Raw genomic sequence first — 21,182 nt, 5'->3', positions numbered from 1 at the left:
CTTTTCATCCTCCCTTGTCACTAGGGATTGTTTTTAAGATAATTGATCAAGGATAAAGTAGAATTTGTTTTGATAGAATTGTGGTTTTCCTAAATCCCACTTTTTAAACAATAATCTCTGTCAAACCACTAAAAAAAAACACTGCTTCAGTGTAGTTTTGTTTTGGTCAGAACTGTGCACCCACTCTTTTTCTGAAACAAAAAGAAGGCATGCTTAATTCTTCTTAACCTTCACCCACCAGTCCTTTGTGAACAGGTTTCTTTGTAAAATATAAAGACAATATATATTTCTTAATATTTAAGTACCAAGAAAGACTCAAAATATTTACAAGCAGGTGTCATACTGACAGAAAGATACAAACATTACACACCCTCAAGGACAATTTTTACTCCTTTGATTTATCCATCGTTTGTCAGTTCTGAAGCTTTAATCTCTTCTGCAGCAGTTCTGGGATCTATTCGTCACTTTGATTTCAGTTGTTGGCAAGACAATTCAACAAATTAAAATGATTGTTGAAATAATTAAGTTGTCACAAAATTTCCCTTTAGAGGATTCTTGTTATTGCATAACTTCTGTGTCATCTTTTTCTACATTTAGCTACGGAAGGAAATTGTAGAGGCTCAGTCTGGAGTTATATTGGTTAAAAAGCGTCATGAAGAGGATGATGAAGAAGAGGAAGAGGAGGACAAGACAGTAAAATGTAGCAATTTGCCCAATTACCTGCTTGGTAGTCTGAGTACTGATTTTGGGGTAGATACCTCTTTATTGTCAAGCCAATTGCAGCTTCATTCCAGAGAAGAGAAAATCAACCAAATTATATTACTGAAAGTGGGTGAATTCTTTTTATCCTCAAAAATCTCTAGAATACATTACGTGGCTTTCAAGGCCTCACATTGAAAACTAATGCCAATCAAATGATGATTTAAAAATACATAGAGGAGGCTGGGCGCATTGGCTCACGCCTGTAATCCCAGTACTTTGGGAGGCCGAGGCAGTTGGATCATGAGGTCAAGAGATCGAGACCATCCTAGCTAACATGGTGAAACCCTGTCTCTACTAAAAGTACAAAAATTAGCTGAGCATGGTGGTACATGCCTGTAATCCCAGCTACTCGGGAGGCTAAGGCAGGAAAATTGCTCGAACTGGGGAGGCGGAGATTGTAGTGAGCCAAGATCATGCCAGTGAGCTGGATCTGCACTCCAGCCTGGCGACAGAGCGAGACTCTGTCTCTAAATAAATAAATTAAATAAATAAATAAATAAATAACAATACATAGCCATGTCCTTTAGACAGATCTTGTGTACAAGAGTTGCATTCAACCATTTGGACTAGGTTACTGTGATACCAAGTTTTCTAAAGAGCATTCCACAACAGCTGACACCACAAACCATTCTGCTTTGAACATCAGTAAGCTCAAAGAGAAAAGAAAACACTAGAATTTCGTTTTCTCAGTATACCCAAATGTCAATTAGGATTTCCTTGTAAGATCAAGATGTTATTGTTTATCTATCTGCTTAACCTGGGGAAAGACAATTTCCTCTAAATTTCTGTAAATTCTGGGGTTCAAGGATAAGGTGTGAGGTCCCTCTGGCTCTAAGCTCCTACTCCTTAACTTTCCACCAAACAGTCTCAGAATATGTCTATACATGTAGAAACCCTGACTGAAGGTTTTTGAAAATGCAGTGACTGAGATTGTGCCAATGAAGATAGTTTGAAATTGAATGCTGGCAATCCCTGAAAGCCCTGAAAGCCCTCCAGCCACGTCTTCTATTTGAGTTCTAGTCTCCTGCCATGTTCTTAAGCTCTCTCTTCCTATCCTTTTCTTTTTCTGCTCTAACCCCTGAAATTTCTGTTCATTAACACTCAGGGCTATTTAGTTACCTCATTTGTTGCTCAGTTTTTGCCTTCAGGGTCTCACCTTCTTGCTGCTTTTAATTAAGGTGTTTGCCTACAAGGAGGTAATTTCGGCCCAAGAGAAATTCTCATGCTAGCTGTTAAGATCATTTTTTCACCCTGCTTTAATGGTTTCGTCTTCAGTAGGATAGACATATAGACTAAACTCCCATGATAACTCAAAGGCCACTTTGGGTTGACCCGTCAGCAGGAGTGGGGCAATCCAGTTGGTCCCACTGGCACCTTAGGAATTGCATACTCCAGTCGGCTAGCGCAGCTGTCTTTCCTACCTGAGAATGATGTGTTCGTATAGAAGAAGAGTATTGTGTGTGGTGGTGATTCTCTGGCAGGCTCTCCAAATACTTTCTACAAACTATCTCTTCTTTTCCACATCTACTCCAACCCAGGTTCCAAAGAAAAGACACATGCCAACTTAAATCCTATATATTGCTTTTTAGATATTTTATAGTGGATTTTGTACAAAAGTAGAGAGAATAGCCCAATGAGCCTCTAAGTACCCATCACCCACTTCAGCATTTGTCAACCTGCACATGGAGTTACAATTTACATTTCAGGAAGTAGGTTATGGTCTAACAATTATGTGGTAGCCTTAATCCTACCCATACTTGGATGCCACTGTAGATTATTGAGCCAAGGAATGACTTAATGTAAGTAGTATTCTAGAAAGATTCATTTTACCATCTTAAAAGATAATTTGTGGAATGATTTTAGAGGGAAAGTATAATTGTGGGATCATGTTACCGGTAAAGACATAAGAAGTGATGTGTTTTCAGTAACATGTTAATATTTCAGGATATCATTTACAAGGTAAAAACTGCTTTCAATAATGAGTTTGATGCTGCATATAAACAAAAAGAGTTTGAAATTACACGCGTGAAGGAAAGAAATGTTCGAATTCGAGAAATTATTGTCGATCTGGAATTGGAAGAAGCAGTCTGGCAACCAGAATTTGAAGACTGTGAGAAGCCAGAGAGAACGCTTGTTGTGCAAGATGAGGAGGTACTGGCTAGCTGTGTTCTCCCTTCCCTTCTTTCTCAGAAGACTTTCCCCAGCTCCTATTTGTTCACCTTGGTTACTCTATGGGAAGTGATTGTACTGGGTAGCACTCTCAGTTGCAGATAACAGAAAGAGGTGATAGAGCCTCAGCAATAATGAGAATTTCTTTTACGAATCCTATGGAGTCCAGGGAAGATTCGGACACTGAGCCCAGGAAGAAGCAGAAACCAAAAGCTGGAGCCTCGTGGGAGGTCCAGAAGCCTTCTTTCTTCATCTCTTAGTTCACATCACTCTGCATTTCTACTTCCTCTGGCAATTTCTACTTTGTATCTCCTCCACTTGAGAAAGTAGCTGGTCTGAATTAGAATCTCTTAGTCCCAATTCCCAGTTCATTTGGGAAGGGGCTCCTTGGCCCAGCTTGGGTCCAGTGCCTGTACCCAGAGTGGTTGGGTCACATTGCGGGAACGAGGCCAGTGGAGCTCCAGTAGTGATCTAGGTCATTCAGGCAGTGTGGATCCCACAGAAAGGGGCTCTCGGGACAGCCTTCTTTAAAGATTTTGGCACAGAGGCAGTTGAAAATAAATGCCTAAAGAAAACAATTAAAATCTGACAATATTTCATTTTTTTAAAGTAAAAAAAAAGATGCTAAAGAATATTCAAAGAATTTTTCTCACATAAAACCAACTTGACTTCTGGGGGCAAAAGATAATAGTGGTGTTTAGAAGTAATAGAAAATATTTTTACAGTCTCTGCTGGATGCTGGCTGGATTGAAGTGAATTTATCATTGTAAGTCCTTATAAGGTAGGTACTGATATTTCATTTTACAGATGAGGAAAGTGAGACACAGAGAGTTTGAGTAATTTGACCACAGTTACAAAGCTAGTAAGTGTCATTGTTGGGGGTTTGGACCCAAACCATCATGCCTTACAGTTCATCCTCTTAACTTGTGCACTCTGCTGTATTTGTTTAAGCAGGTCGTTTTTCCTAAACCAGACTTTCACTATGTGACCTAAAACTCTGGAGCAAGATGACAGCAGGGACCTCACTCTGCTGCTCTCTGGAGGGCCCTGCTTGGGGCAGTCACTTTGTACCTGCTTCTCCTTGGGCTGTAATCCATCCTACATTTAGGAGAGTGCTCTTGCTGCAAGCCAAACTTACTATGTCCCTTCTCTGCCTCACCCCTTGCAGTGGCTGCTCACTTCACTTAGGATAAAGCCTACAAGCCTCCTCCTGAATGCCCACCCCCACCCCCTTTCTTGCCCAACTGCTCTCCCACCTGGCTCCATTCTGGTCACAATTTCATTCATACAGTCCCTTGAATGCCCCAAGTTCTCAACCTCTTAGGACCCCTTATCCTTCAGAATTTGGCTTAGATGGCACTGCTTTGAGCCCCGCTCCCACCCCTCCTTAATCTATCAGGTTCCCTGTTATAATCTTTTTAGTGGTGAACATAAGCTTTGAGAGTTAATAGAGAAGTAAAGATCTATTTTTCCAACTCTCTCATTTTAGACCTTATCTTATTCCAAAACAGAAAATTGGGTGCAAAGTCTGCAGAGTCCCTTTAATCCCCTGAGTATCTTCTAGCCTCCTGCCAGTATGTGGCAGGAACGTTTAGTTTGAATTTTGTAAGAATAATAGCAGGAAATGACATTTTCTCTTTCAGATTACAGCCCACAAACACGTTATGCCGTGGCACAAAGCCAGAGAAGAATTGATTGTGAATCGTGAAACGGAGCGCTGGCTTCTGATACAGGCATGCAGCTTTGCTTACACAGGACCTAAGACCCTCTTTGCTTTAGGGATACTGCTTCCTAGTTTGGTTTAATAACCCATCAACACATTTGTCATGGTCAGAAGTCACTTGAAGCTCAGTTGGTCTCCTTCCCCCTTCTCTCCTCTAGGCACCTTCCCCAATCCCAAATGCAGTTATTCTAATGTTGGGTGGGAAGCTGCCTCTGGAGCCACTGGAATGTCAGGTCTCTGTCTCAGCATTCCTCTCTGATTCTGGCTCTTTCCCAGGGTGCCAATACAAGACTCCGAGCTCTGATGGACATGATGGGAGGAGTTCTGGAAGTCAAGAAGGAAGATATTTTGAGAATGGTGATATTTCTGTTCATCCTTATGGAAGGTGGAATGGGGTGGAAAGAGCTACTTAAGTTTTACCATTTTTGTCCTATATAAACCTGGGTTTTAGAAGTTCTCCAGCAACAAATATTATACAACCTCCGTAGTACCTTATAAACCTACCACATTAGGGCCTGTCATGGTGGCTTATGCCTGTAATCCCAGCACTTGAGGAGGCTAAGTGAGGAGGCCCGGAGTTCAAGGCTACAGTGAGCTGTGATCACACCACTGTACTCCAGCCTGGGAGACAGAGCAAGACCCTGTCTCAGAAAACCAAAAACGAACCACATTAGACAGATAATAAATTTGAAAATGCAGGTTTGCCCTCCAATCTGACAAGACACAAACAAATCAATAAAAGTAAGTAACTACAGTGGTTTTGGTCTCTACTGAAGGCAGGAATACTGCTTCATTGGTAATTGTCCAGATATACCAGGAAACATTTTCTTTGATACCTGACATAGGTGTTCCTGGAGCTCAGGGGTAGTTCTCGCTATAAAGATCCCAACACACCCCTCTGAGTCTGTCACCTAAGAGTCCAGGTATATCCTGCCCTGCTCACCTTCACCTAAGTCACAGAAAAACTGTTGTAAAATTTTAAAATGCCTTTCGCCCAAGATGTCAGGTCATTGTCCTTGCCAATGTGAAGGACTGTATCCTTTTAAAGGGCTTTTAAAAAAAACCTCTGAGCTTTTACTGTACTACTGCATTTATGTTTAAGCTGAAATATATGCTTTTCTTCATATCCTCAGGTGATTCCTCAACCTGCTTTCATGGCAAAACCTGATGCTGTGTGGACTGAAGAAGAAAGAAAACAATTCAAAGATTATGAGAAAAAAGTAAAGGAGTTAAATGAAGAAAGAGATAAGTATAGAAAGGTCAGAAGAGCAAAGAATTAATATAACCTACCATATCCAGAGTGCTGTTTAAATATCTTTTCAAATGTTTTCTATTTTCCCATATCTTTAATAGTTTAAGAATAGTGTTTCCGCTTAAATTCTCAAGAGAATTTAGAGAAGTAGGTGGAGATAAATTTAAGGAGTTAAAACAATTTTAAAGCAAAAAAACATATAGCAATAGTTTTTTTAAAAAGCTCTTATTGATTTCAGCATTTCCCATGTCATTACAATTCATTTGGCCCTTCATTCATTCTTCAGGTGTTCAATGAACACCTAATACAGCATGTTCAAGTCACGGCAAGGTATTGCTCTGTGTTGTGTACATTTATTTGAATTCAGTGATACTTTTGCTTGATTTGTTCTCCATCTTGAGAAAAGGGTTTGAAGAACAAATGGCACAGTCAATGCAGTACATTATTTACAACTCAAATTCAAGGTTTTTACAGTGCACTTCTGCTACTTTTATCCCCATGCATTGGAAGGAAACACTGTCACATTAAAATTGCTCACAATTACAGTAGAGATATAAAAGATGATGATGTGCAGTCAAGTAAATAATATTTATTCTTCTATGAAGGAAGTAAAGTCCTACCATCATTCAGGGTGGGACAACTTGCCCGCTTACTAGTGACTATAGCTCATGAAGAGCTTCTTTGAGTCTGTTGTGAACCTGTCCACATTTTTATTCACTGCAGCCCTGTAGGGTCCCTTATATTTTAACCTAAAATGGTTCTTACTCAAAGCCAAAATCAGTAATACTGAAAGAAGTAAAGATTTCAAAGAGTTAGGGAGTATAGATGCCTAAAGAATAAAGACTGGTGACCTATCAACTACATTTACTCCACAGTTTTGTGTTGTAAGATAGTTCACTTCCTGCACCCTCACGTCCCTGCACCTTCTTCGTACTCACCTGCTGAAACCCCAGCCTTGATTAAATCCGGTACTCTGCCTTCTCTGCACCTACACCCATGAAGTGGCTAAAGAAAAACTACTGACTGGGTTTACTCAAAATTATAACCTTAATCTCAACTGGGTCCTTAGAGCTGCTCTGCAATGCTACCCCATTTTTCCCCTAGCCAAGTGCTCTCACACTTGAATGCAAGTCTGCATCACCTGGCGGATTTGTTAAAAATGCAGGTTCTGACTGCATTGTTGCTCTGGGAAAATGGAAGGACACTGAGATTTTGCGCTCCAAACAGGCTATTGCTGGCCAGTGGACCCTACTTTAAGTGGCAGGATCCTAGAGTACCATTTCACACCCATTGCTCATCTCCCAAACTTTCAACACCTGATGCCCTCAACTCACTCTCACCTTATTTTCTGTTTTACTAAGAGAAGAGAGACAACTAAAAGCGATTTCCCTTACTCCTCTACTGCTGCATCCACCCGCCACCTGCACTGAATCCATGGTGTCTGCCTTTCTGCTTCTTATGGGTGAAATGGCCTTGCATCCACCTAAGCCTGGTCCTTTCCTGGTGCACTAGCTGCCATCCCATCTCACCTACTCCATGTCATTACTCATCAATTTACCCTCTTCCTTCCTGCATCATCAATTTTTCCCACCCTGTGGATTTTCCCCATCAGTGTAGACACATGCTATAATTGTATATATCTCTCATCTTATTAAAGAAAAACTTCCTAGAAGGAAATGCTAGAGTCTTTCTACTGTTCTTGTGATATTTGGGTCAGTGTAAATTTATTTCAAAACAAAAAGTAAAAAGAAGAAACCCAACTCCTTTGACCTGTCTTTCCCCCTGGATCACTCAATGTCTCTGCTCTCCTTTACGGCAAAACTCAAAAAAATCTGTGTTGATGGTTTTCAATTTCTCTCTCTCAATTAAAAAACTTGTATTGTGGAAAATGTCAAACATGTATAAAAATAGAGAGAACAGTATAATGACTCCTTTGTCCAGCTTCCACAATTATCTACTCACGGCCAATCTTAATTCATTTTATACCTCCACTTACTTCCCTAACATTGGATTTTTTTTCACCAATTTTTATTTTAGAATTATTCAAATGTACATAAATGTTACATGAATAGTACCATCTATATACCATATATTTGTATCAATAGCATATATATTATATATATGTTATATTATATATATACCTGAGCACAGCAGTTTTTTATATTGCCACGTTTGTTCTCTTTTTCTCCTGAATAGAGATAAATCACAGGTATCATGATATTCCTAAATAATACAGCATAAACCTCTTAAGAACAAAAATACTCTTCTACATAACCGCAGTAAAATTATCATACAAAATAAGCTTAATATTAATATGATTATCTAATTAAGTCCGTATTCAGATTACCCTGTTGTTCAAGTAATGTGCTTCATAGCTTTTATTGTTGCTGTTTATCTAAAAATCTAATCAATTTCACTTAGTTTTTAATGTTCTTTTAGTCTCCTTTAATCCAGAACAGTTCTACAACTTTGTGTTTGTGTTCCATGACATTGACATTTTTTAAAAATTGAAGCTGATTTTTTTGTGGAATGTCCCCCAAGTTGAATTTGATTGTTTCCTAATGATTAGATTTAGGTGCAATATTTCTGACAATCATACTAAGTAGATGATACTGTGTCTTCGGTGCATCGTATCAGGAGGCTCCTGATTTTAGTCAGTCCCACTATTGGTAACATTAAGTATGATCACTGGACAGAAGGTTTCTCCAGATTTCTTTATTATAGAAGTTCTCTTTCTCCTTAGTGTGTAATAACTCATTTGTGGGGGATGATATTTTGAATCTGACTCTCTGTTCATTCTGTCTTTTGGCATCCATTGATGACCCTTGCCTGAATCAATTATTACTATAGTGATTGCAAGATGGTGCCTTTCTAGTTTTTATCATTTATTTTATATTTACTAGTTAGTATTCTTCTGCAAGAAGAACTTTTCCTCTGCCCTACCAGAGGCATACTCTAACTTAATGTGTTTTAATCCATGACTATCATTATTATTTCTGTTTTTCAAAGTGTTTGGAGCTTCTTCAAGTTGTTATCTGTGTCCTTTTCATGTGTCTTCATCAGTTTTTGAGCACTTTCTCCCTTTCTAACACAGCAAGATGTTCTAGGCACCTAGAATCAGCCATTTTTCTTTTTAGAGAATCCTGGATGCCTTTTACTGGGAATTGGTATTTAGAGACCAAGATCTGGGTACTAGATGTGCTCTTTGCTATAGGGGTTAGGAGTCATTCTCTCTCTCTCTCTCTCTCTCTCTCACACACACACACACACACACACACACACACACATCCAGTTAGCTCCAATTCCAACTCAATTCCAATTCAACAGCACAGGGTTCTTTTCTCTTTCCTTCATTAAATATGTAGGTCTCCTTTTTTCAGTGAAAACTCTCGTTCCCAAAATATAAATATACTTACTGATTTGCTCAGTCCTACAATGTGTATAAAATACCTCTATCAAACATGCTGTCCCATCTACCGCCTATGTTTTTTTCGCCAAACTGTCTCTGCCTCTTCCCAGAGATTTCCAGCTGGGCTAGAGGCTGAGCCCCTTTGGTAACAACATTTAAGGGAACATGAGCACAATGCATAATGTCCTTAAAAGCGTGTTGTGATGTGCACATTTTGTAATTACCTTTTTTGTTGTTTTATAGCAACCATATGTAAAACATTCCAAATACTTCTACAGCTCTGCAATCTAATCCCTTTGTCACTTTTGGAAGGTGACTTTTCATCTTAATGCACATTGCCCTCTCTGTAGAGGAAGGACAAAGGTATGGGCCAGCCTTACTGAGAACTAAACAGACTCCAGGGAAAGACTCCCCAGTGGGAAACCACATTGTTCTCTACAAAGTACCAGCCAAACCAGAAAGGTGATTCCAGGAGGGGTTAGCCAAACAGCAGCAACAACAAAAAGGTGCAGTTCAGGTTTTCAGCTTTAAGATATCTTTGGACAATGTTATTTTTACTTGTTTTATTTTTTTCATTAAAAGTGACCAAAATTAAGATGGTGAGACCTCTGAGACCAAATTTTTGTCCCATCCCTATCCGCTTCCAAGTTGCTCACAGGATGGATCATGTGCCCCTTATGTTGAGGGGATCACTTAACTGCTCTCCTGCCTCCTTGAAAGAAAGAAAGAAGATTATGTTTGTGCCACCGATTTAGCCATAGAAACCCCATCTCCTTGCCCTTTTCTGGGTTTCAAGCTGCTGTCTCTAAAGCTCTATATCACTGTGCTTGGTTTCGGTTGGTCCTGGAGAAATTTTGAACAGGTTATGTACAAGACCTTTTAAATGTTATATTATTTTGGAACTTTGCTTCTTTGGGTTTGTGGCATCTGGGCCACCCTGCTTGGCTGTGAGGGCTCTCTACAGTCTGCGGGCTGGCAGTTTGCTGATCGTTTCAAGAGTCTTTCCCTACTAAATCCCCACTTTTGGTAAGTGTTTTGTGTAAGGTCTGTTAGGTTTACATCCTGAAGCTTATTGGCTTAAAATGTACTCTTTTTTGATATAGTCTCTTTGGGTCCAGTTGGGAGAAAGCGAAACCAATAGTGCAACCATTTTGATAGTGAATATTAATAGGTATCTTTTTGGAAATAAAGAATCAGTCCCTCCAAACAAACAAACAAAACAAATACTATAGCAATTTTCAGATTTCCTAGTAGCTCTTTTTTGGTTTTAGACTATATCCCACTAAGAATACACCAACATATTATGCTAAGAATTACTTTGACTAATTCTTTTTTTCCTCTTTCTGTGAGGATAACATTATCAGCTTGATATACAGTTGACTTCTTTAAGCAATGGGGAAGAGGCTGGTGTGTCTTCCAATTTTATGATTTTTCTTTTGTTTCTACACGACCCCCTAATTTCCATCTCTTCCTTCTTTCTCTTTACTCCCGAGTCTCTACAGGGTACTTCCCTCTTTCGAGTTGCCCTTTTCTCCCCAAAGCAGTACCCTGAGACCACACCTCTGCCCTTTTAAGTCCCTTCTTTTTTATTTCAAAGTAGCTGCTTTTCTGACACCTCTACAGCTACCACTCTAATGCAAACTACTGTTACCTTTCCCAGGATTTCTTACCTTAGTTCCTCTGCCCCCTGCCTCCTCCCCCAATCCCTATATCCCATCTCATTTCATCTCCTGTCATTCTTTCCCTCCAGTTCCACTGATTTCCTTACTGTTCCTCAGATACCCAGCAAACTCTTGACTCAAACACCCATAGCTCATTCTCGCTGCAGGTCCTTGACACACTGTATCCTTGGCCTGGAGCGCTCTTCCCCCATTTAGCTACATGACTCACATTCTCACGACTTTGAGATCTCTACTCAATTGTCACCTCATCTTCCTATGATGGTGGAAATCCCTGCTTCTCCTCAATCCTGCCCTGTGTCCCTTTTTCCCTGACTTATGGTTCTCCATAATACTTATCACCACCTGGCTCAGTTCATTTTTACCTGTTGACTTATTATCAGTCTTCTCTACTAGAATACAGTATGAGGGAGGAGAACTGGTCTTTGTTCAATATTATATTCCCAGTTTTTAGAACTATACTCCATCCATAATAAGCACTTAGGGAAGATTTATTGAATGAATAAATTTATTGAATGAATCTGTTGATACCTATTATGTGCCAGGCACTCTTCTGAGTACTGGGGATTCATAGATTAAAGGATAAAGCCTTTACCTTCACCAGCCTGGTCAGCGAAAATAATACCTTCTTAAATGGCAGACCATTTATTTTGTTGTCGTTGTTGTTTCAGAGCTGGGAGAAATTCTAGGTGTGATGGATTTCTGCGTGGTTCATATAAACTTCCTACTTGGTCTTTCACTTTGCATCTCATTTCTCAGCATCTGATGCAGACATTTTTAGGCAAAATCAGACTTTTCTAGGAATGTTTGAAGAAAAATGACATTCATGTTTTTTACAAATATATTCCTTGAGTGCCCACTATGGGCTTGGTACAATGGCAGGTCCTGAGGGATGTGCATGAATAAGACAGACACAGCCTCTCCTCCCCCACCCCCTTCACCATGACCATTATGTGGAGTGGAGACAGTTATATAGTAACTGTGCATTCGCAAGATAATTATTTAACTGCAATGTGATAAATTAGAAGGGCAAGTTCAGGGTGCCATCTATGATGGTGAACACAGGCACTGACTTAGATCAGCCACTGGTACCTACCAGATCCCCTTTGCAGGCTTCTGTGCCCATCCCCTCTCTGCTATGAGTGTTCCTGGTAGAGGCTGACACCTGAGACCTTCTCTGGAATGTTATTGCCCTTGTATGATCAAGGGAGCCTCCTTGTCCAGAGACATCCCCAAGTTTACACCACTGCCCTCACCCAGGGCAGCCAGTGACCTGCTGACAGAGCCCAAGGGGAAGGGGGTACAAAACCCCAGCCTCCTCACCCCAAAATGAGACAGTTCAGCAGAGTCCCTTTCATTTCTACCAACCCTGGGAATCAGGCCAAGGCTGGGCCACCTGAGATGGCTTCATTGCTCAGCTCCTGCCTCTTGCCTGTCCTGCTTCCCTCAGCCACTTACAGGTGTCTCCTAAAGAGCGCCCCCTCCAGAAATCATGTGCCCTGGAATCTTGTTTCAGGCCTTGCTTCTGAGACTTAAGACAGGGCCCAAGGAACTCTTCCTTGAGAACATGGCATTTATGCTTGCATTGGAAAAGTGAGACAGACTGAAGAGGCCGAAGAGTGGGAAATGAAGCATAGGCAGACGGAAGAGCATGTGAGAAGGACCTGCAATGGGAAGAATTTGGGGCATTTGAAGAAGAAAGGCAAAGGACCATTTTACATTACAAAAACATTCTTTTGGACCAGAGACCCTCAAAAGGCCCAGAATCTCAATGTTTTTAAAGAAGGTTGGATCTAAGACATGTAGACAATCTGGCCTCAGCCAGCTGGGTCTGTGGCCATTTGCCATTGCTGATGTTTTCATCATCTAGGAACAGGTGAACTTGATAAAGGGCCACCAGGAGGACACAATCTGTGAGACTTTTCCATGCCTATGAGATAGTGATATAAACTATTATAAGCCAATGACCCTGAGATGTGTTTTTTTCATATTTGTTTGTTTTATGTTCATATCTCCTCACTGTTAGGTAACTTAATTTGGATGGTCTTTCTCCTGGCATCATATGCCTCTATTATTTTTGCTAAACCTCTTTCTCCATTATCCTCCCAGAATCAGTTACTTTCCTTATTAATCTGGCGTAGAGAGAACTTGGCTTTTTAAACTGGTGTATATTTAAACTATTTATTACCATCATAGTAATAATTAATTTGAATACGAATTATCAATGGATGCTAAGGCTGGTAGATAAAAGTGCAATGAGAAACAAGATATTTACATAGTCTGAAAGTATCTTTCCACAAATTAATAAATTACAAATGGAAAAACTAACTTTACAATAGAGAAAGTGGCAGACACTACTTAACCAAGTGATCCAAGTTAACATCGCCAATAATGAAGCAAACCAACATCATGTATCTCCTGATGAGGTAGACACAGAAGCACATAACATAACTTATGTAGTCTTCCTGCTAAAAACGTGTAACCTGGGTGTACAGTTGAGAAAACATCAGACAAACCTAAACAAAATGACATTCTACAAAATAAGTGGCCTGTCCTCAAGTGTCTGCAAATTATTCTCAAATGGTTCAGAAAAGTGTAGGAAAGAAAGTAGATAGGTGGGGGGCAGGGAGTGGGTGGGAGAGAGAGAGAGAAAGAAGAGAGAGAAAGAAAAGTGATAAAGCAAATAGGGTAGAATGTCTACAGTTGGTGACTTTGAAAAAGGTATATGGGAATTATTTGTACTATTCTTGCAACTTTTCTATAAGTTTGAAGTTATATCAAAATAAAAAGTTACAAACAAATAAAGGATAAAAATGATTTATACCAATATACCTCCTTTTTACATGTTTTTTACTTTGTATTTTTTTATTTTTAATTTTGCAGGTACAAAGTAGGTGTATATATTTGCGGGCTACATGAGATGTTTTGATACAGGCATGCAATGTGAAATAATCACAACATGGAGAATGGGTATCCATCCTCACAAGCTTTTATCCTTTGTGTTAGAAACAATCCAGTTACACTCTTTTAGTTATTTTTTAATGTTCAGTTAAGTGATTGTTGACTATAGTCACCCTGCTGTGCAATCAAAATTATACCTCATGTTTTAATGTTGTTCTCTTTAAAAATATAAATTTATAGCTTTTCACCTATGTCCTGGTGGAATTTTTTTAAAAGAGAGGGCAAGGGAACATTTTCCTTTTGATATAGAACTGTTTGGAGAGACAAAACATACAGAAAACAAGAGAGTACAAATATATAAATATACATATATGTATATTGACTTCTTGCTTCCTTAAAATAGAAATAATGCCGTGAAAATGACCAGTGCTTGAAAAAAATAAAAATTTTTTGGACTAAATCATGTGTCTGGAGATTGCTGTGCTATGTAAAGAGTGAGGATTTTCTGGAAAGATTTGCTGCAATTTGCTTTCCTATCCTACTTCTGCCTGTATCATTAGCCATGATCAGTAATTTTAAGCTTTTTTTCCCAAGGTAATCTTTTCTAAGCAAAAATCTCAACACACAGTGTATTAAACAGATCCAAGTGGGACTATCTCTGGTTTAAGAGAGTACAGGGCCCAGAACACCTTGCAAGGGCTGCCCTCCATCTGCCCCGCCTTGTGGTGAAATTTAAACATCACTTCCTAGGAGCCTTTAATACTCCTAAATGTTAACTTGACTGTTGTCTTCCTTTTAGTCATTAGAAGCAGAACTGAAGAAACTTCAAAACTCTATTCAAGAAAGCACACAGGCCTTTGATGAACACTTGAAAAGACTTTTTGAAAGGAGAGTGAAGGCAGAGTTGGTTACCAACCAGGTAAATAAAAGCTTTACTTATGTGACTTTTAAGGAGCTTGCAGGGCCCTTCCATAGTTCTTAGGATGAAGATCAACATCCTTACCAGGTACGAAGATCTTGTATGCTCTGGGCCCTGGGTCCCTCTCCAGTCTCATCTTGTGCACCTTCCCCTTTACCTGCCACACTTCCTCTTTCAGCATCTTGAACACACCCAATACCCTCCCTCCTCATGCCTCTGCCAACTCTGCCAGTAATACTGTCTGCCAACACTTCTTTGCTTCCTGAACTACATTCATCCTTTGGATCCCAGCTCAAAAACCAGTTCCTCAGACTAGGTAATATCTTCCTATTATATACTGTATTTTTTCCTTTCTACCATTCATTGCTACTGAATTGTAATTTATGTGAGATTATTTTTAATGCTTTCAGGACTAGATGCTCCATGAGGGTAGAGCATCTTGTTCATCCCTGTATCTCCACCAAATAGCAAAGGGCTTTGTTCAAAGTGTATGTGGAATGAAAAAGTAATCCTCATGTCCCAAAAGATCAGGTGGAAGAAAAAAATCTGTCTTAATTATCTCCAGCAGTAGGAATAAAAATGAAGTACACAGTAACTAAAAGCAAGAAGATCAAAGAGTGATGCCCTTAAATTCTGAGGAAAAAATTATTTCTAGCTTTGGATTTATACCCAGCCAAACTATCCATTGAGTTTAAGAAGAGAATCATGATTTACTTAAATGTAAATGTAAACCCCCAAACTGTAAAAATCCTGGGAAACAAACTAGGCAATATCATTCTGGACATAGGAACTGGCAAAGATTTCATGATGAAGATACCAAAAGCAATCACAACAAAAGCAAAAATTGACAAATAGGATCTAATTAAACTAAAGAGTTTCTGCACAGCAAAAGAAACTATCCACAGAGTAAACAGACAGCCTACAGAATGGGAGAAAATATTTGCAAACTGTGCATCTGACAAAGGTCCAGCATCTACAAGGAACTTAAATTTACAAGAAAAAACAAACAACCCCATTAAAAAGTGGGCAAAGGACATTAACAGACACTTTTCAAAAGAAGACATACATGTGGCCAACAAACATATGAAAAAAAGCTCAACATCAGTGATCATTAGATAAATGAAAATCAAAACCACAATGAAATACCAGATACCATCTCACACTAGTCAGAATGGCTACTACTAAAAAGTAAAAAAATTACAGATACTGGTGAGGTTGTGGAGAAAAGGGAATGCTTATTATACACTGTTGGTGGGAATGTAAATTAGCTCAACCATTGTGGAAAGCAGTATGGCAATTCCTTAAAGAGCTAAAAACAGAACTACCATTCAACCCAGCAATCCCATTACTGGGTATATACCCAAAGGAATATAAATTGTTCTATTATAAAGACACATGCACCCATATGTTCACTGCAGTACTGTTCACAATAGCAAAGACATGGAATCAACCTAAGTGCCCAGCAATGATAGACTGGATTGAGAAAATGTGGTACATTATACACCATGGAATACTATGCAGCCATCAAAAAGAATGAGATCATGTCCTTTGCAGGAACATGGATACAGATGGAGGCCATAATCCTTATTAAACCAACACAGGAACAGAAAACCAAATGCCATATGCTCTCACTTGTAAGTGGGAGCTAAATGATGAGAACACACGGGCACATAGAGGGGAACAACAGACACTGGGGTGTCTGGTTTCTTGAGGGTGGAGGGTGGGAGGAGGGAGAAGATCAGAAAAAATATCTATTGGGTACTAGGCTTAGTACCTGGTAACAAAATAGTCTGTACAACAAACCCCCATGACACGAGTTTACTTAGATAACAAACATGCATATGTACCCCTGAACCTAAAATAAAAGTTAAAAAAAAGAATAATGAGGCCGGGCGCGGTGGCTCAAGTCTGTAATCCCAGCACTTTGGGAGGCCGAGACGGGCGGATCACGAGGTCAGGAGATCGAGACCATCCTGGCGAACACGGTGAAACCCCGTCTCTACTAAAAAATACAAAAAAACTAGCCGGGAGAGGTGGCGGGCGCCTGTAGTCCCAGCTACTCAGGAGGCTGAGGCAAGAGAATGGCGTAAACCCAGGAGGCGGAGCTTGCAGTGAGCTGAGATCCGGCCACTGCACTCCAGCCTGGGCGACAGAGCCAGACTCCATCTCAAAAAAAAAAAAAAAAAAGAATAATGATATTTTGAGAAATGCCAGGTCTCCCAAATTTGCATGCACTCGTTTGATGAGAGGTTTTGAGAGGTGTCTGACCAAAGCAGGGGGCTTAATGAGAAAAGATAGTGCAACACTGGAGAGATGGGAAGGGAATCTTCAGGAGGATGACTATATCCCCAGGATCCCAACAGGAATGGTACACTGAAAGGGTTACATTTAAATTCCCTCAGCGAGGGGACTTTGTACAAAGGTATGAGCGGAGTTAAGGGAAACAGCAAAGAGTGGCAAACATGTTGTAATTAGAAACAATGGGAGGTCAGTACCATCTCTAGAGCTAAAGAGGCAGGGGAAAAGAGCTGTTCCCAGAACCCAGCAAGACCTGTAGCCTTGGGAAAGGGGCTGCTCTCGGGAGTTGTGGCCACAGATAGAAGAATGTAATCACTGGCCTGGCAGGGAGGGGATGTATGGATATACTGGGAGTGAGGGGGAAGATTGGGAATGAATGCTCCAGCCTAACAGCAGCATTAGTCATAGCCAAAAGGTGGAAACAATCTAAATATCCAACAGCTGAGCGCAAATGAGTAAAATATGGTGTATCCATACAAGGGAGTATTATCCCACAATAAAAAGGAATGTGCTGATATATGGTACAACATGGACGAACCTTGAAAACATGCTAAGTCAAAGAAGCCAGACAACAAAGGCCACATATTGTATGATTCCATTTATGTGGAATCATATAGTTTCTAGAACAGGCAAATTTATAAAGACAGAAATTAGAAAGTTGTTGCTTTTGTGGGGAGGTGGAGGCCTCTAGGAGGTGACAGAGGGGCAGATGGGAAATGGCTGCTAAAGGATTTTCAGGGAATGATGAAATGTTCTAAAATTGATTATATTACACAACACTGCAAATATACTAAAATACACTGAATTGTACACTGTAAATGGTGAATTGTATGGTATGTAAATTACATCTCAACAAAGTTATTGTTTTTTTAAAGGTATGCTGAGATCCTCTCGCCATGTAAGATAATGAGGAAACTATCAGACTACTCAGTAATATCAAAATAATTCAGGAGCTAACTTAAAACATTTCACTTAAATTAGACAATTTAAGATTCAAAGACGATAATAGTTGCAATTAATTAAACCCATCATATTTGTTTAAATTTATGAATTTGTGATATTTTAAAAAGAGAAGTGCCAATCAGTCACTTTCAGAGGATGACAGCAAATTCATTATCTAAAAACTGATAAAGGGAAAGTATCAAGTATTTAGCCTGCCTTTCCCATATGAACTGAAGTGTACCACTGGGAAACCAAATAGTAGATGATGAGAAGCATCTCTTTATAAAACTATTTCCATTAATAAGTGAAAAGGGAAACTAAATCCAGATTTTCATCATTTTGCATCTCTCAACGGATTAATGGACCCGGGCATTGACTACCTGCAGCTGCTGACATCACAGAAAGACAGACAATCAGATGATACATGTCTCCTGATCAAAGAACACAATACCACCTATAGTCTTGTTAAAAGGATCAAGTTTAGATTTGATCAGGCCTCTGGACCCAGCTGCCATTTTTCAATAAATAAAAAGAATAAAGCCTTGATAAACTACACCATGAATATACAGGCATTAAAACCAGACTATGCAATGCTACAGAGACTGCTGATAACTACAAATGTGAGGAAAAGAAATGAAAGGGAACATGAAGATTATCAAAGATTTATTTTATTTTTAACCTTTATTTTAAGTTCAGGGGTACATGTGTAGGTTTGTTATATAGGTAAACTCAAGTCACAGGAGTTTGTTGTACAAATTATTTCATCATCCAGGTAGTAAGAGATTTAAAAGACACGAAAAAAAATTATGAATAAGTTTTACTGTAGTGGCTAAGTTTCTGTCTTAGTCTGTTTTGTGTTGCTATAAATAATACCTGAGGCTGCATAATTTATAAAGAAAAGAGGTTTATCTGACTCATAATTCTGCTGGCTAGAAGGTTCAAGATTGGGCATCTGATGTGGGCCTCAGGCAGCTTCCATTTATGGCAGGTGAGGGGGAGCTGGCGTGTGCAGAAATCACATGGTCAGAGAGAAAGCAAGAGAGGGTGCAGGGGGGTGCCAGGCTCTCTTTAACAATCAGCACTCAGGGGAACTAACAGAGTATAAACTCACTCACCCTTGAGGGAGGGAATTGATCTATTCATGAGGGACCCATCCCCATGACCCAAACACCTCCCATTAGGCCCCACCTACAGCACCAGGGATCACGTTTCAACATGCAGTTTGGATGGGGCAAATATCCAAACTACAGCATTATACACCCCTGGGTAATAAAACTACAAAGAAACACAATGTATGATAAAAGTCAAAACAGTGTTTAGTACTGGGGTTGAGATTTTGATGAGGACTCCTGGAAGAAGCAACTGCAGTCGTAAGGTTCTGTTTCTTGCGATAAGTGGTGCTAACAAGGGTGTTTGCCTTATATTATAATAATCCCTTAAATTATATGTTCATGTTATGTATTTTTTGTATATGTGATTACCTTACAATGAAATTATGAAAAAGGCAAAATAACTAAAGTTATTTCAATAAGCTGTATTCCCTTTTTCTTTGAAATATTTCTCTTATCTGTATGTCATAAACTTGCTTGATTAGTGCCAAGTCTATAGAAAATATTGTCTCAGGTAGAAGTATTTCCACCAACCTTTTTCTTAAATATTTCTACAGGAGGAATTGAAAATAAGTAACCTTGCATTTTCTTTACTGTTGGATGAAGAATTAAGCTCCAGAGAAAAATTCCTGAACAACTACCTTACAAGGAAACAGCTCGAGAAAGTAAGAATATGTCTGAAATCTGAATACAAGCATTTTCTGATAGACATGCCCCTCATTTAGCAAGAGCTCACGTGTCTAGACCCTTCCTTCCTTCCACCATTCCTATGTAACCATGTGCATCCCTTGACTCCCTGTCTGCAACTTTGCTCCAGGGCCAGGTGAAAGTAACCATTCCAATCTGTTTGATAAAGTTATTTGATTCTGCATCGGCAATCATGTAGCCAAAAGAACTGTGTAGCTTTCGTATGACATGGTTTATAAAATGAGGCCATATAGCTTCATGGTTGAAAGCACTGGCTGTGGGACCTTGGACAAGGCATATAACCTTTTAAGCTGCTTACAAGCTCTTATTTAGGGAATGTTTTTCTCTCTGGGCCATTTGACACGCTAAGATTTACTAAGATGTAAGCAATGGGCTCGCGTATGGAATGAAAAACTGTTGTATTATGAAAAACTCTAAATATGAGCATGGATAGATATGGCTCAAAAAGACAATGAATACCAAATGTTTATCACATAATAAGTTTCAACAAATGTCAGCTTTTATTAGTAGTATTAGTAAAGAGCATTTATGAATGTGTGACTTATAAATGACATGAACTCAACTTTTTTTCTAAGAGCCTATTAAACAGTATATGCAAAGCACGTTCTAAATACAACTTTACATATAGCGACCCTGCAGCATACTGGATTTCTTTCACAGATGAGGATACCATCTCAGAGAGCGTGGGTAACATGCCTAAGTCAGCCACTGGTGTGTAAGAGAGCAGTAGCTGGAACTGTGGGAATAAATGAAGACCATCCAAATGCAAATGAGCAGACACTGTTTATTCAGAGCTTGGCACAGCAAGGGACTCGTCCACCGTCAGTTGCTTTTGGCAGACTCAAAGTCAGGAAAGGAGTAGGAAAGCTTTATAGTGCAAAGAAGGGAGGGCTTCAGGTGCAACATGATTGGAAGTTGTTGGCATGAGGAAGCTAGAGGCAAACCAATTAGAAGCGGGACAACTCATTTGACTGGTTTAGGGAACATATTTGTCTTTCTCTGGATGGTCCTAGGTTGGAAATGGGGACAAAATTATAGAAGCTGGTGGTTATGATCAAGCCCTGAAAGTCTGAGGCCAATCCTTATGAAGGCTGTGGTTATTTCGTTTCCCAGCTGATGATTGTAGAGGTTGTACGTCAGAGTTCTGTTGTTGCATATGGACTGGCCCTTGTTTGCATGTATATCCAGTCTCTCAGAACCCACGTCCATGTGATTTCGAAGCCTATGCACCTTCATCCTCCACGCTGACCTACCAAGACTGCAGTGTGCTCCACAGACACTCACACACTCATACACAGAGTTGGCTGTACT

General features: G+C 39.6%; 1 protein-coding gene across 4 annotated transcripts in view; it reads left to right on the top strand.

Moving 5' to 3' along the window:
• CFAP43 (cilia and flagella associated protein 43) overlaps nucleotides 1-21,182 on the top strand; it is a 107,992-nt gene that overhangs the window by 69,612 nt on the left and 17,198 nt on the right. For 3 of the 4 annotated variants that reach the window (XR_001447280.3, XM_001106544.5, XM_015148105.3), the window contains 7 exons: nucleotides 598-828; nucleotides 2,707-2,913; nucleotides 4,575-4,664; nucleotides 4,931-5,011; nucleotides 5,788-5,913; nucleotides 14,695-14,814; nucleotides 19,721-19,828. Coding sequence is in view for 3 of the 4 variants with exons in the window: in XM_001106544.5 (XP_001106544.4) it covers nucleotides 598-828; nucleotides 2,707-2,913; nucleotides 4,575-4,664; nucleotides 4,931-5,011; nucleotides 5,788-5,913; nucleotides 14,695-14,814; nucleotides 19,721-19,828 (963 nt within the window). In the remaining variant the exon portion in view is untranslated. The remainder of the gene's footprint in view (nucleotides 1-597; nucleotides 829-2,706; nucleotides 2,914-4,574; nucleotides 4,665-4,930; nucleotides 5,012-5,787; nucleotides 5,914-14,694; nucleotides 14,815-19,720; nucleotides 19,829-21,182) is intronic. The other variant, XM_077947455.1, reaches the window with a different exon arrangement.

The sequence above is a fragment of the Macaca mulatta genome, chromosome 9, assembly GCF_049350105.2.
Source record: "Macaca mulatta isolate MMU2019108-1 chromosome 9, T2T-MMU8v2.0, whole genome shotgun sequence".
Lineage (NCBI taxonomy): Eukaryota > Metazoa > Chordata > Mammalia > Primates > Cercopithecidae > Macaca > Macaca mulatta.
The sequence above is the reverse complement of the archived record's forward strand: the minus strand, read 5'-3'. Positions and strand labels throughout refer to the sequence as shown.